Source organism: Anarhichas minor, unplaced genomic scaffold, assembly GCF_050575085.1.
Source record: "Anarhichas minor isolate MPS153535 unplaced genomic scaffold, ASM5057508v1 ptg000043l, whole genome shotgun sequence".
Lineage (NCBI taxonomy): Eukaryota > Metazoa > Chordata > Actinopteri > Perciformes > Anarhichadidae > Anarhichas > Anarhichas minor.
In genome coordinates this window covers 4031147-4045117 of record NW_027466489.1, presented here as the reverse complement: position 1 = coordinate 4045117, position 13971 = coordinate 4031147, and the positions used below count along the sequence as shown (strand labels likewise).

The 13971-nt window shown below is 38.7% G+C and overlaps 1 protein-coding gene across 1 annotated transcript in view; it reads right to left on the bottom strand.

The window, feature by feature from the left end:
* The window catches only part of cfap20dc (CFAP20 domain containing), a 33178-nt gene extending 19688 nt beyond the window's left edge, over positions 1-13490 (bottom strand). The window contains 13 exon segments of the mRNA XM_076111163.1: positions 4007-4329; positions 5718-5842; positions 5955-6081; positions 8333-8399; positions 8518-8669; positions 10327-10467; positions 10848-10995; positions 11138-11252; positions 11346-11401; positions 12279-12355; positions 12452-12545; positions 13232-13321; positions 13470-13490. Of these exon segments, the coding sequence (XP_075967278.1) occupies positions 4007-4329; positions 5718-5842; positions 5955-6081; positions 8333-8399; positions 8518-8669; positions 10327-10467; positions 10848-10995; positions 11138-11252; positions 11346-11401; positions 12279-12355; positions 12452-12545; positions 13232-13321; positions 13470-13490 (1536 nt within the window).
* Between the last annotated feature and the right edge of the window lie 481 nt (positions 13491-13971).

Here is a 13971-nt window from a genome sequence, read left to right as displayed (position 1 = left end):
AGACTAACACCAACAAGACAACTACGAAACAGGAGTGCTGTCAGTCAGGAGTAAAACTGTTCCTACGTCACCCTTTGACTCCGTCTGCCAACGACAAGAGACAAGAGAATTCAAGATAATGACAAGAAATAACACAACACACCAGAAAGCTTTCAAGGTAGGGCTGTAATCTTCTTCAGAACCATTTTTTTATATTTTTGCCGAAATTCTCATTACATCCTGACAGCAATCAATGAATCAAACTGACAGAAAAAAATGAAATAACTGTGGCTGTCGCAGGATTGTAATAAGCCGGTCTAATCTTTTATTACAGCCCAAATGTGATAATTGGATGTGCTACCTGCCTGTCTACCTACCGGCGTGCCTGTGCGTATTCTGCCCGTGCACTCACTACTCATCAGCGGTGAGAACTGTTCATTATGATATGTTTACGTTTATAATGATCATTTTGGGGGCTTTGGAGGGAGGGCTGAAGAGACGGGCTGCCAGTGTTGCTGACTTGGCAACTTTCTTATTAGATTTAGCAACTTTTGGGTCTAGTGCTGCCAGCTACTTTCGTTGGAAAAGGGTTGGAAACAATGAGCTGGGTTTTTCGGTTGGGCAATTAAAAGAAATCTAGCGTACTCTTGCTAGTTTCTTAAGATTACCAACCGTAGCTTTAAGAAGAGACATTTTAGACCCTGCTTCAACAAAATTTAAAACATGAGGGATGTTGGAATCAGGAGTCTCTACCACACATGCCAATTACTACCTGTGAGGATTCACTTTCTTCAAATGTCGTCGTCTTAAAAAATTCAAATTTCCACCACAGAAAAGAACAGAGAAAACTGATTTTTGCATTTTATGCATTCTATGTATTCTGTTTCATCTTATTTTTGATCTTTTATAATGTGTTTCTTTGGCCCTAACCCCTCCTGGAGTTCACTGACCAAATAAAAGAACTGGCCACAGCTGGAACCAAACTTACCTCTTGTCCCTTCCCTCTCCCTTCCTCAGTTTCTTTCCCCTAAGGCCCCTCGGCGTCCCCCTCCACCATTGGTTTTAAGCCCCTGCCAGCTTTGACACATTTCATATATCCTGGTTTTTAGTTTTTTAACTGAAACCGTGTTAGATAATAGTGGCAGCACACCAGTTCTCATTGAGTCAGCCCCACCAAACCTTGATAAAGGTTTCTCGACCTGACAGGAAAGATGTTGGTGTTGCTCCAATAATTAAACACTCATTTCAGTGCAAGCCGTTATGAGGTGATTCTACTGTTAATAATTTACAGACCAAGTTTTGATGGATTGTTGATAACTTCACTGAGCTGCTTTCTGACATCTCAACAGATGAATCAATATGAACATTCACCCTCGATAATCCCAAAGACTGTCAGTCTGTTTGAAATGTTTGATCTGTTGCAGCATGTGAAAGGGTCAACACACAGCCAAGGGCACACACTGATTCGCACAGGTGTTGATATTTCTAACAGGACAAGAACATCAACAATTCTTGTGCCTTATTTACTGCTGTTGAAAAATGTAATAAACCCTCAAAACGAATGGCCCCCAACTTCCTATTTCTCAATAGGTGTAATGAATTTGAATCTTTTGTAAGTAATAAAAAACTGAAAATGTCAGATTGAACATAAATTGAACGTCAAACCGTGGAACAAGAACCGCGACTGCAATCTCACAGAAACAATGTGGCTCGTTCTTCAGCATTCAATGCTACCAATACTCAGCGTCTGGAGGATGTAGTGAAGCGTCATCCGTTCTAAGTGTTAATCTGAATGTCATCTGCATGTGTCAGCACCTGCTGTTTTATCATCCTGCCATCGTTTTTCAAAAATGTTTTCAGTTGCTTGGAAAGACAACCTGGTCCTGATCATTTACTATGAAATAATTACAGATCCATATATAATCATCACTTCACAAAATAAAAATATGTAGAAAGTTGTTGATATTCAAATTAACTATTTTTTTTAATATAAATGGCCTTTTGTTCAGATTTCAGTCTGGCTTTGGAGCACATCACAGTCCTGAGACTGCACTCATAAGGGTGCTGAATATGAATGAATTCAGGTAAAACATCAGTTTGTACGCTGCTTGATCTTAGGAAAGCCCTTGATAATGTTACTCTTACTGACCATAAAATACTTCTTGGTTTATCTTGGCTCAGAGGGCATGGACTATGTTACTATGTTGCTGCCTGGGGTGATAATAAATCTGAATGTATCGCAATGGCACGTGGAGTACCCAAGGGTTTCGATTCTTGCATCTTCGAATCAAGGAACTTCACTGCACTATGTCATCATCACGTCAACCTGCTAACTCTGCTTTCACAGAATTACTGTATATGGCATACTTCTTTCTTTCCCCTCTAATCAAGGTTCATATCAGAAACTGATTCTAATGTGTTAATTTGTAAACATGCTGCTCTAAATAACCCCCTCAGGCACATTTTCAGTGTTTATTATTGTGAAAGGTTGCTATTTCATTTTTCTGCATACATTTTATTTTAACCTCAATTGTTTAACACAGTTGCTGTCAGTTACTTTCCTAGAATGCCGATGGACGTTCTCTAAAAAGTCACATTTGTGGTTTTCACATGCGAAGGTGAAGGGAGAAAATGACTAACTCTATAAGCTAGGCAATATTAATGGAAAGTGAATTGTCCTGGTTCAGACAGCACACACTGCACATACTATTCTACTAATCAAAGCCCAGGCAATACTTTCCTATGGTGGGTGGGCTTCTTTCAGAAGTTTTTTGATGGATCATTATTCGGGTTGTGTTTGAAAAGGCTATGTGATCATTTCAAATTTAACGAGATAACCTGTCTCATAACCTGAGTGTGTGTGTGTGTGTGTGTCTGTGTGTGTGTGTGTGTGTGTTGTACGATTTCTACCTACCTTGACAAATGCAGCTATTTAAAAAAACATTTTTTGGGATCTAGTACCAGGACGCACTGCTGATAATAAGCTAATACCACAGTATTTTTGGCTAAGTAATGTAAAATAGAGGATGGAAAATTGAAAAGTTGTGCATGTTCAACAGAGGTAAACATTTACTCTTTGTAAGACAAAGAAAAGTCACCATACAGAGAATCACATTTTTGCCAAACAGAACCTGTTATATACTGCTTTTCTTACCAGGTCGTACCTGGCGTGAGTTCTTTACATGCACATCTGCACATGCACACAATGTCAATGGGAAATGTGAGCCTTGAGAGAACCCCGAGTTACTGATACCAAAACCTGACATTTACTATAAATGTTTTAGAGAAGATTTCCCCCTGTTGACTCGTGGAAATATACTGAATCAGTTGCACGTTGTTACCTTATCCTCATCATACAGGAATGCGGCCTCTTGATGTCATCAACGAGTTTAAAAGAATGCACCATCAAACATCAGATTTGACACATGCATGCAACAGACACTCTTATCTGTTTTTCTTCAGGTTTTTGTGTTTTAGGGTGGATTTTGTCTTTAACTTGGTGTATAGAATACATTACTTTAATGCCATAGAAATTGTATTAAAATTAAACTAATCAGCTGCGCAACAAAATTAGCTTCTTAAGTCTGAATTATCAGACTTATTATAATGTTTTAAATAAGTAAAAGCAATTAGCATTTCTTTGAAGATAGTCATCTTTATAGTTATACTTTATAGTTGAACAGCTTAATTCCCCTGCTCAGCATAAAGAAAACTACTATTCTTAATTATAAGTCTCAGAGCCATCAATAAATGATCTGATGGCAAATACACTGCAACTAATCAAACCAAACTGAATTCAATCTAACTGTGACAGATATTATAATAAACTGAATCTATTCTGATGAATTGAGATTAAATCAGATAACAAAAATCAGAATACATTTTGACAAATTATATTTTGGAAATCTGGTGTACGTCTACACTGTCAGTGTCTTTAGTGTCAGAGCAACACACTGTGAGATGCACTTCAAATGTGTGCACATTTAAAGTGCAGCATGCACATGTCTCTCCCTGAGAGCAGACGTACCTCATCACTTTCACTGCCGATAAAGTCATCCTCGAGCTGGGCCTCATACCGCCTCCCACTTTTGTTCTGAACCTGATCATCTCCCATCTCCGTCTTCTCCTGGTCGCCCTGGCCTTGCCCTCGTTTGGGTGAGTGTGGCTGGGATGAGAAAGTGAACACCTCCCCTTGCAGAGTGAGCTGGGGCTCGGTACCCTCATTAGTCTCCCAGCTGCTCCAGTCCAGCAGGTCACTAGAAAAACCTGGACGGATCGAGCAGGAGAGAGACTCTGCTGGTGTGGGAGCAGCTCCTGTACTGTCCTTGGCAGGAGTGCAGCTATACACATCTAACATTTTAAACAGATTAAAGAACAAAAACAAGACGGGAGTAAATTCTCTATTTGAAACATACAGTATTTTGCAAAATAAAGAGGATTTGAGTGTGCAAATTGTATGATAGATGAATAAGTCTTTCAGAATGCACGTGAAGGTCTTAGCCACAAATACTGTGTAGAGAATAATGATAGGAATCTAATTACAGTGAGCAATAAATCCTTTTTTCATCACCTGACTAATGTCATTCTAATTTCTTTTGAATATATGCACATATAAATTCATCATAGCACTATGCAAAATTGTAATGAATTCTATTGCTTGCCAAAAGAGAGCATAAATTCCTCCCGCACTGACATTTTTTGTAGGTTTTGTTAATAGCCCAGCTATGCTAATACCTTAATGACAATATAAACAACATAATCTGTAGTGAGGACAGCAGTTTACTGCACAGTTGTCACTCTCTGTCCAACATCCTTAACACTCTGATGTATTTTCTGATGTATTTTCCAAGCAAATATTGCTGTCATTCTGCTTTAATCTTTTGGTTTTCAACTTTTGTTAAGCTGGAAGACAAAATCTTACAGTAGTGTTACAATGTCGAACAATATGCTCCTGAATATGTGGGTAAAATCTTTTTAACCCTTAATTGAAAGATGCATCCATTCATGTGTGCGTGCAAGACACACTGGATCCTTCCACTCCACGATAGGCCTGAGATCAGAGAGAGAGGCACCTCTATCTGAATGAGTGCGCAGATCTCAACCTCTCAACAGTATAATCACTTTCTCTAATTTCTGTGTGGCAAACCCTGGACTCAGGAGATGTCCCTCTGACTTTTATTTAATGTGCCACATTACCATTAATGAACTAACTACTTTCTCTCTGTTGGTATGGCTGCAGCAAAGAAGCTTATTGCTGAGGAGAAACGTCGATAAATGAGCTTTCAGAGCACGTGCACTCATTTTGACAATGCGGGTGTGTTTGTGTGTGTGTGTGTGTGTGTTTTTTTTTTTTTGTGGTGGTGCTGGTGGGATTTCATGGGCTGGAGCAGGACAAGGTACTCCTACAAAAATGTTGAAAATGGCCTTGACGTGGGCTATGCAAAATTAAAAAAGGGGAACAAAAGCGATGGTGTATGCAGCATAGAATGAGGCTCATTGAAATTCATGCAATATTTTAAATGTAATTTATAAAGTAGGATTTTTTTTTCTTCTCAAGTAGAAAGGACCTACTTGGTAAAATCAGAACATGCAAAGTAGACAGTCAAATATGCATATTATTCTCTTTTGTTCCATCCCTCACTGTCTTGTTAGACTCAGTCTAAAAGTGCACACGTCTTCCTGCTGTCATGCTTGCTGCTGTCATGCTCGCCGTCTATTCCGGCAGATGTTAACCTCACCTGCTGTTAGGTGATTTGTCTTTTCTGTTAAGGTCAGAGGTTGTTGCTTGCTCTCTCGCCAACTGGGTGGAGGAGTTTTACTTCTCTTTCTTCGGCCACCAGCAGGTACAGCATCTGGAGTGGCGTTTAAGCACAATGAAACACCGTACCGTATTCAACCATGGCACATTCACCAAACCATATTTTGTATTCCAACATAAACAGAGAATATATTGATGCAGTGCGCACATCTTACCTGATGATACTAGCCTCTCTCTTCCAGCACTGTAGACACGTAGCTTCTTAGATCCCTGCTTGTCTTTTGGGGGATGGGGCTGCATAGTGCCAAGTGTCCCTGCATGCAGTACTTTCAACATTAGAAAAGCTTTATAACACAAAACATTCAAACAACAATGTTATTATAGTTTGCCAGAAGCATATCTGTGAACTGATTATGCACTGTGAAAATCCCTATTAATGAAGGCATTTCAGTAACTGAGCTTCTTGCATTCATTCAGTGCAGGGAGAATACATTATGTTCAGCTGAATTAAGGAATTTTAATCATCAGTTTTTGCATTCAGTCATGCTCAAAGGATGTTGTATTACCAACTATAACATCTGTTATTAGGTGCTTGGGAGAACATGCTTTGACGGAGATGGGCTTTTGTTTTGTTGGTTAATCTGTAATGCTTTTACCGATGTACAAGAATAATAATAAAGAAGAGCTGTAATTAGAGGATTAGTGTGCACTTTTACAGCAGAGAGTGCACTTTAAGTCATGTAGTCAATATCCTGTTCTGAATAAACGCATTATACGCACACTATATTCACATGCCTGAAAAACAAAAGACTGAGTGATTTTTCACCGTCACCCAGAGCATTAGGTATTTAGATGTACTAAGTCAAGGCTAACTAGACTCACTCGCAAGTCTTCCAGCTTCACGTTCTCTACATGAAGTGTTAAAATCACTACATCAGGGACAAAATATTGATATTATACTGTTATTGTGATTTGGTAATATGACAAAACCTTCACCTAATTAGTCATTATAGCCACATTACTAATGATTATTTGACAAAAATCATATAGTGTAAATATTTTATAAAAGAAACCAAAGTCTACCCTACAGTATCATCGCGTTATGGATATTGAGGTATTTGCATTAATATAACGTGATATTTGATTTTCCCTACACTACATTTTATTTACCATTTACTTATCATTAAAGTTAAGAAAAACTGCTTTCATGTCAATCGATCAGTCAACGAGACCAACAAGAGCAAAGTGAAACAACACAAACTCAACGCCACATATTATTGATTTGCTTTGTTGGCAATATTCGGAAAATTGGTATTCAACTCAAAACAATGCTTGGGGACATTATGAACTGATGATGGTTTTGGTAATGGTTATATTAGTATTTACTTAATAATCAATGATGACTGTGGAGCACTTCTAGGCGTTGCTCTTTCCAAATAACGTTTTATAGTTACAGCACTCAAATGTAATTCTCTGTAAATTTTCCAAAAACGCTATATTTCTGTATTAAGTTCAGTTTCTTTTTTTAATTCATTCTTTTCCTCCTTGTTCCCGGCTATCAGTCACTAAGTACATATAATGGTTCAACGACTCACTCAAATTGCGTTATGTGCGTTATATATGCCGCCCTGTCATCTCTCTTATTTGCTATGTGCCTTTGCTGATTGCTTACCAATCATTAAACGTGCTTTTGAACAAAAAGCAAGTAATCTTCTGCCTTTTAAGATAACTGCTCTGCATCCTGCTTCTGGGTCCACATTACAACTTAGACTATAAATTTAACAATTTATTTTGTTCTTTCTTCTTTTCCATTATCTGCTTTGGAAGAGCGAGAGAAGCAACTGACTGTTATCCAGAGATTAACATGAAAACAGCAGGTGTGGGTTTTAACATCCAATCAGAGGAAGAATCAGTCATGTATGGGTTTTATAAAAGAAACGTTCACAGGCTCACAAAGAAGCTCTGCTTGGTGATGTGGGTCATAAATACACACGTTTGGAAAACAAGATCTAAAATCGTAATTGAACAATCGATGATCTCCAATTTTAAACACAGAGTAGCTGATGTCAGGAGAAGGAAAACAATAGACTTAACGACTAACAGACCTGTGCTCTGTTTACTTAACTGAATATCTAACTCATTTATTTGCTCTTTTTGTGTTTATTGTGTTTAACGCTACTATAATGGCCACCACCCTTACCTCTTAACTATTGTGTGAGTCAGTGTGTGTGTGTGTGTGTGTGATCGCGTCTTCGGTATCTTACAGCAAGTGTCAGTATACAGAGTTGCTTGTCATAAAGGTACGAGGCTCAATTTGTATCACATTTCATTTTTTTTGTCATCTGTAGTGTTAAATTGTATTGTTCAACTTAATATGTTCTATACGTACTGTACATATTGAATATGAATAATAAAGTGTTTTTTTCTCCACAGGAAAAAAAGTCAAAAAAATGATAAAGAGACGATGATGACAGTGACAGTTCCCTCTGACAAATCTGTTTACTGTGTGGCACCAGAGTCTTAAACAAGAAGAAAAAGAAGAGTAGCAGCTTCCATATTTGGCCAGATAATGGTTGCCATGGCAAGCACATGCACCACAAACAACCACAACCCTCTCACGTTCTGCAGTGACTTCTTGGTTTATTCTTCTGGACGGGGTTGCCTGTGAGGAACAGCACAAGAAGAAGAAGTTCAAATACAACATGTTCTATTTTGTACTTATGGCAATGTATGACATATAGAGATATATGTTAATATGGGATTCATGAGAAAAGGAGTACACTTTTATCCATTCCGTCTGAGGCTGCACTGCCTTTTCCTCCAGTTTGAGGGGGTGGGCCTGAAAGCGTGGAGCCTGAGGCTGCGTGTAAGACCCCCTGGGGCCCGGATCGCCGAGAAGCGGTAGATGTGGCAGTGGTAGAGTGATCAGGAACTGCAAAGGATATCCCATTATCGATCTTTGTTGTTTGAAGTCATTTTCTTACATCTTACACTCGTACATAAATAAAGAGACGGAACTTACAAACTCCACTCACTTGGACCTAAACCACCTGGCAAGTATAGGTGCTGGAGAGTTTAAGCAAGTTGTCAGTCATGTAAAATGATGAAGCAGCCACGGCAACTTCCCAAGGATGTGCTTCACATTTACAAAAGCGGCATAGTTCATGTAGATGAAAAATGCTGGCATAAAACCAGTTCAATGTGAAGGCCTCAGAGCAGCATTTTAAAGATCAGTATGAAGCCGCCTCTGCACTAGCTACAAAGCCCTTTCATTGGTTTTTCTTTTACTGTGAATGGAAAACTTTAAAAACTTTTATATTTTGTATTTGAGCCTACTGATTACAACACACAGTTTACAGTTGAGGTTTAATGGCTGTGTATTAATGAGACTCTACTGCTGAACTGATTGAGTTGGTGTTTTTCTTCAACCTATAAATCTGCTTCAAATCATCCTCTACAAAAGATGGGCTGTGGAGGGAGTCATGAAAGGGCCACCACCTGACCCTGCTGTATCTTTGCCAGGGCTCATTAGGACCACCTCAGCTGAAAAAAAAAACCCCACACTCTCTGTCTCATCCTGATCATCAGAGCCGAGAGCAGACACTTTCATGCCACAAAACACACCGGCCCGTCAAGATGATAAAGACAGAGCTGGGTTGGGCGTACGGAGAATGAAGAAGAAGAAGAAGAAGTCGCACTGCTTTGATGCAGCAGATCCGACACTCAGAAAATGACCCAGGATTAGGAGTGAGTACAGCTCAGTGTACTTCACGTCTACAGAAGCCTATAACAGAATGTTGTAACGATAAGGAATGAAATGAGATCTATGATAGTTGTTAGACTAACAAATATTTTGATCAACAAGAGTTCATTGACATTGAAACAGAATGTCTTTGGTGTTTGAGATAATCACGGTGTGTTTGTTGCTGCATTATAACTGCTGTAGCTTACCTTTAACAGTTTCTGACACATTGGGTGCTAAAGCAACAATATTCACCGAGCAACTTAAATTGGATGCCTACTTTAATAGCAATCGTTTTAATTATGATTAAGAATGTTATGCTAATAATGCAGATGCTAATTATGAAAAGCTATTCCTCGTGTGTGGTTACAGCTCTCTTCTGTGGGCATTGCCGGTTGATTCAACATGACTTAGACAGCTGTCAGAACAAATAAATAGGCGCTGATAAAAAGGCCACAGAGGCGGCGGAACTGGATTACTGGTGCATGTCTTTTTATATGAGGAGATAATTGCATCTCTCTGAGTACAGGTGAGCTGCAAATGAACACAAAAGTGAGGACCACAGGAATTTCACACGGGGAAAACAAATCGATTATCATCACAATCTCTTCGTGGAAAACAATTTCCCTATGTGCAGCAATTCCTGCAGCATGATGCTTCTCTGTGTATCGTAACCGTTTCAGATGGTAGATTTTGGCTGGAAGAATTAAATGGAGTGAAGTAAAAAGCACAATATTTGCCTCCAGAATGTAGTGGAGAAGCATAAAGTGGAAATACTAATACTTAGATAATCCCTCCACTACTGTTTATTGATACATTCACAATTCTGTGATTTGCTCTTACCCACCACAGTCAGAGCTCAACAGCCTCATGTCTGCTTTCCGCGAATTCTCCATGTTCAACACCTGAGTGATGTGGTTTACATCTGGTGGGAAGTGGCAACTGCGAGGTATCAAGTCCGTAATACCAGCACCACTAAGAAACATGTCTAGATAAAAAGAGAAACATCTCTATAGAACAAAACAAAACACATCATCACCCAACAATGGTAACACTTTGACCAACAGAGAAAATACAAATGACAAGCTGTCTTGTAGTGTTAAGGGTGCACTGACTAGCCAGCGCCATGTGCAGCAATTGGCTCCGCCGAGCAATTTTAAGAGTTAAACCACCACTGATCTCTCAGCCAACAGAAAACGGTTTTTCTCTCTCTCCACACACGTGCGCACAATTTCATACGAACACAGAAGAAATCTTCCCAAACTGAAGACCACTGACTTACATTACATCAGTGCTGAGCTACTGTATCTTTTAAATAACCACACACATGGAGGGCACTTTAAGTTGAGCTGATAAAACTCTGTTTACCATCATTTGCCATTCCTGTAGGCTCTGTCTTCATGGTGAAGATTCTGCGGACTTTACAGGTGGCAAACAATGTGATGCAATCCAGTGTCAGAAACCCCTTGAACAGTTCACCGGTGAATGATTGAAGGTCGATGCACAAAGTAGACCACTGAGACAACAGACACAATATGATTTTGTAGTTACAGTAAAATGATCTCTTAAGAGATGCAGTTCAATAACTTGAAGCGTATATGTGGAAGGTAAATCTAAAAGTACTGAAAGAACATGTCATGGCTGAGTTGGATACTCACAGTACTGCGTTTCAATCCTACAAAAGGTATCTTTGCATGCAAAAGTGTGGCAGACAGCTCTTTATGGACTGTTGACAAGTGAAGTCTTCTTTTCAGGTGCTCTAAATCAGTTACCCTGCAAATAACAAGACAACAGAACATAAATTATCGCCGGCATCAATTGTGCCATTAAGAAGTTATGAGCAGAGAAAGCCACAAGCTTTATTACTCTGTGAGATAAGCTCTTAAAGGTTCTTCGACTTTAATGTACTGCTGTGAAGTCAGCTGTCATGACACAGGCTAATGGAAGAACAGCAACACCAGCAATATTTCTCCGGGTTCTTAAAAGTGATGTCGTGTGTGAGTAAAAAGGTAGGTAGGTAACTTTATAGTGAGAGATTATCTTGACTTCTGACACTATGTCCACCTAGTTTTGTTGTCTATATGGCTCCCATGACATAACACAATCTAAACAGCAGCTTCTATACCGTCTAACACAGCCCGAGTCTGTAATGAATTGAATTTTACCATGACATGAATTCGTACATGAAGAGTTTTGAGCGCAATAAAAGACTCCATAAAAACTTTAAAGAAGACTTCTGTAGAGTCTTGATTGCACAAATGTTGTTTTATTGACCATGAAAAAGCATTTGGTATCTCACAGAGTGTGATTCTTCTTTCAATAAACATCCACACATTATAGGCTACAATGTTATACAAAATATGAATAAAACCTTGTAAAATTTATTGTGGCTGGTAAGATAAAAGCCTTCTTTTCATCAAGTAGTTTACAGTTTAGCGGCTTATATGTGATTATTACACGGAGAATTACAGTAAATAACAGTCATTGCTAATATAATACATTGTTCAGGTGGCTCAAGGGGTTTTCATACTAGACTCTTTTAATATTCTTTTCAGTGGTCTGAGGGAAATTCACTGATTTAATGATTATTTTTTTTATTTCAGTTTATATTATACTATTAACTATTCTCTCATGTAACAAAGTGTTAACTTACTCCGTTAAAGATAACTATGGTTACCGTATTGAGACACACTAACCGTTATAAAAGTCCTTTATTAACAACAGAATTAAAGATGAATTCAGATCTACAACAGTTCACGCTATACAAATGAAGCAAAGAAAATATTAAGCTTGCTGTACTTACACAAGCTCAATAGAAAAGTCCTTGAACTCGGGAATATTCACTTGAAGGACCAAGAAATGTTGATGAAGTCCAACTAAGAAAAAAAAAAACAGTCAAAGATGAGAATTACTATTAATAAGCGAGCATAACAAATTGTAATTTACAAATGGGTGCAAGTGTGGTGACTTACGAGACATTTTCCCACTCTTTGGTATTTGCAACTTGACTGTCCGGCTGCTGACCTTCAGGCAGTAAACAAAGCCCTTCACTTCTTTATTGTACTCCTAAGAAAGGAAATAGCATACGCGAGGCCTTGCTCAGTCCAAGGTTCTGCCTAGTTATGATGACCAGTATTGTGTAGGCATACCTTGAGTCATTGAGAGCAGACATGTGCTTAATGTGAGAAAAATAAAGTATGTAAGGTTTGAAATAGAAAGACTACGTGAACAAGAACAGCTCTATTGTGTCATAGAAAGAAAAAGTGAAGTGAAAGTGTATCGTTGCATGGCATCGACGATACAACTTTCACATTTCATTGAGAGTTGATTTTGCTCTTACAGTTAAATTTACTGACATCATGGGTTTGTATCTCCCTTATTTTAAACAAGTTAACAGATCCCTCTTACAAAATGTGTGACGCGCTAGCATCCCAATTTTTAAGTGGCCTACATCTGATATACGGCTGTGAAGGATGGCACCAATGGGAACTTGTGCATAACAATGTAGCCCTGCTCACGTTAAAGTGTAAGATTATCAGCCTAAAGTTTAATTTCTGTTTCACCGTTCAGCCCTGTAGATACGTTAATCATTCAGACTTTGTTAACTGTATGATGTTTATTGGACTGCATTAGATTGTATTTGTTACTGTGTGCTAGCTTGACAGGCTAGTTAAATTGACTAATTTATGTGCAATAGTGAGCACATATAATCACATTAAAATAAGGTAAAACTAGCAGCTCTGAAAACTCACCTTATGTATGGCTGACGGACCTCCGCAAAGTTTCCATTTGGCTACAGGGTCTTTTCCTTGTCCACTAAAGATTTCCACCACAGCTCCACCCTGCGAGGAACAGGATGAGTTTTCACTATTTGCCTGTTGCAGCTAATGTTATGCTACATCAAGCTAATGCTCATAGTAGCTTAAAAAGACAGCATGCTACCTGCGAAGGAATATAAGGCCAAAGTCAGTTGGGGTAAAATAAACTTACTTGATAATTCTTGCTGAACATTATCCGTAAACGTTGCGTCAACGGTCAGATATTTGACGTGTTTAACCTCAACGTTTTGCTAACTCAGGATGTGTTTCCATGGTTACCTGACGCTACTGACACGATTCTAATTTTACAAGTGCAGGTGTTACGTCATAGGTTGTCCCCCCCCTCAGTTGTTAGGAAACAGGTATAAGGTTGGTTCCGGTTTAGGCAAAGGGTTTTAGGAAGGGGAAAACACATATCGATATGGAAACAGTATTCGACACAACACCTGTTTAAGAGGCTTATACAATGAATACAGACAACGTATAGACTCGTATTTGTATTGTGACGTTTAGGTGCTTCACTGTGCTTGGGTAATTAAAAACACAAGGTACGCTTGCATATTAAATTGACATGTTTACTTATTGCCATAATGGTACTGTTACTTGCATGGGGCTTTGTTATCATTGACCTGGGCCTATTTATCAGTACAATTCTTTCAGGTCATATACTTTTC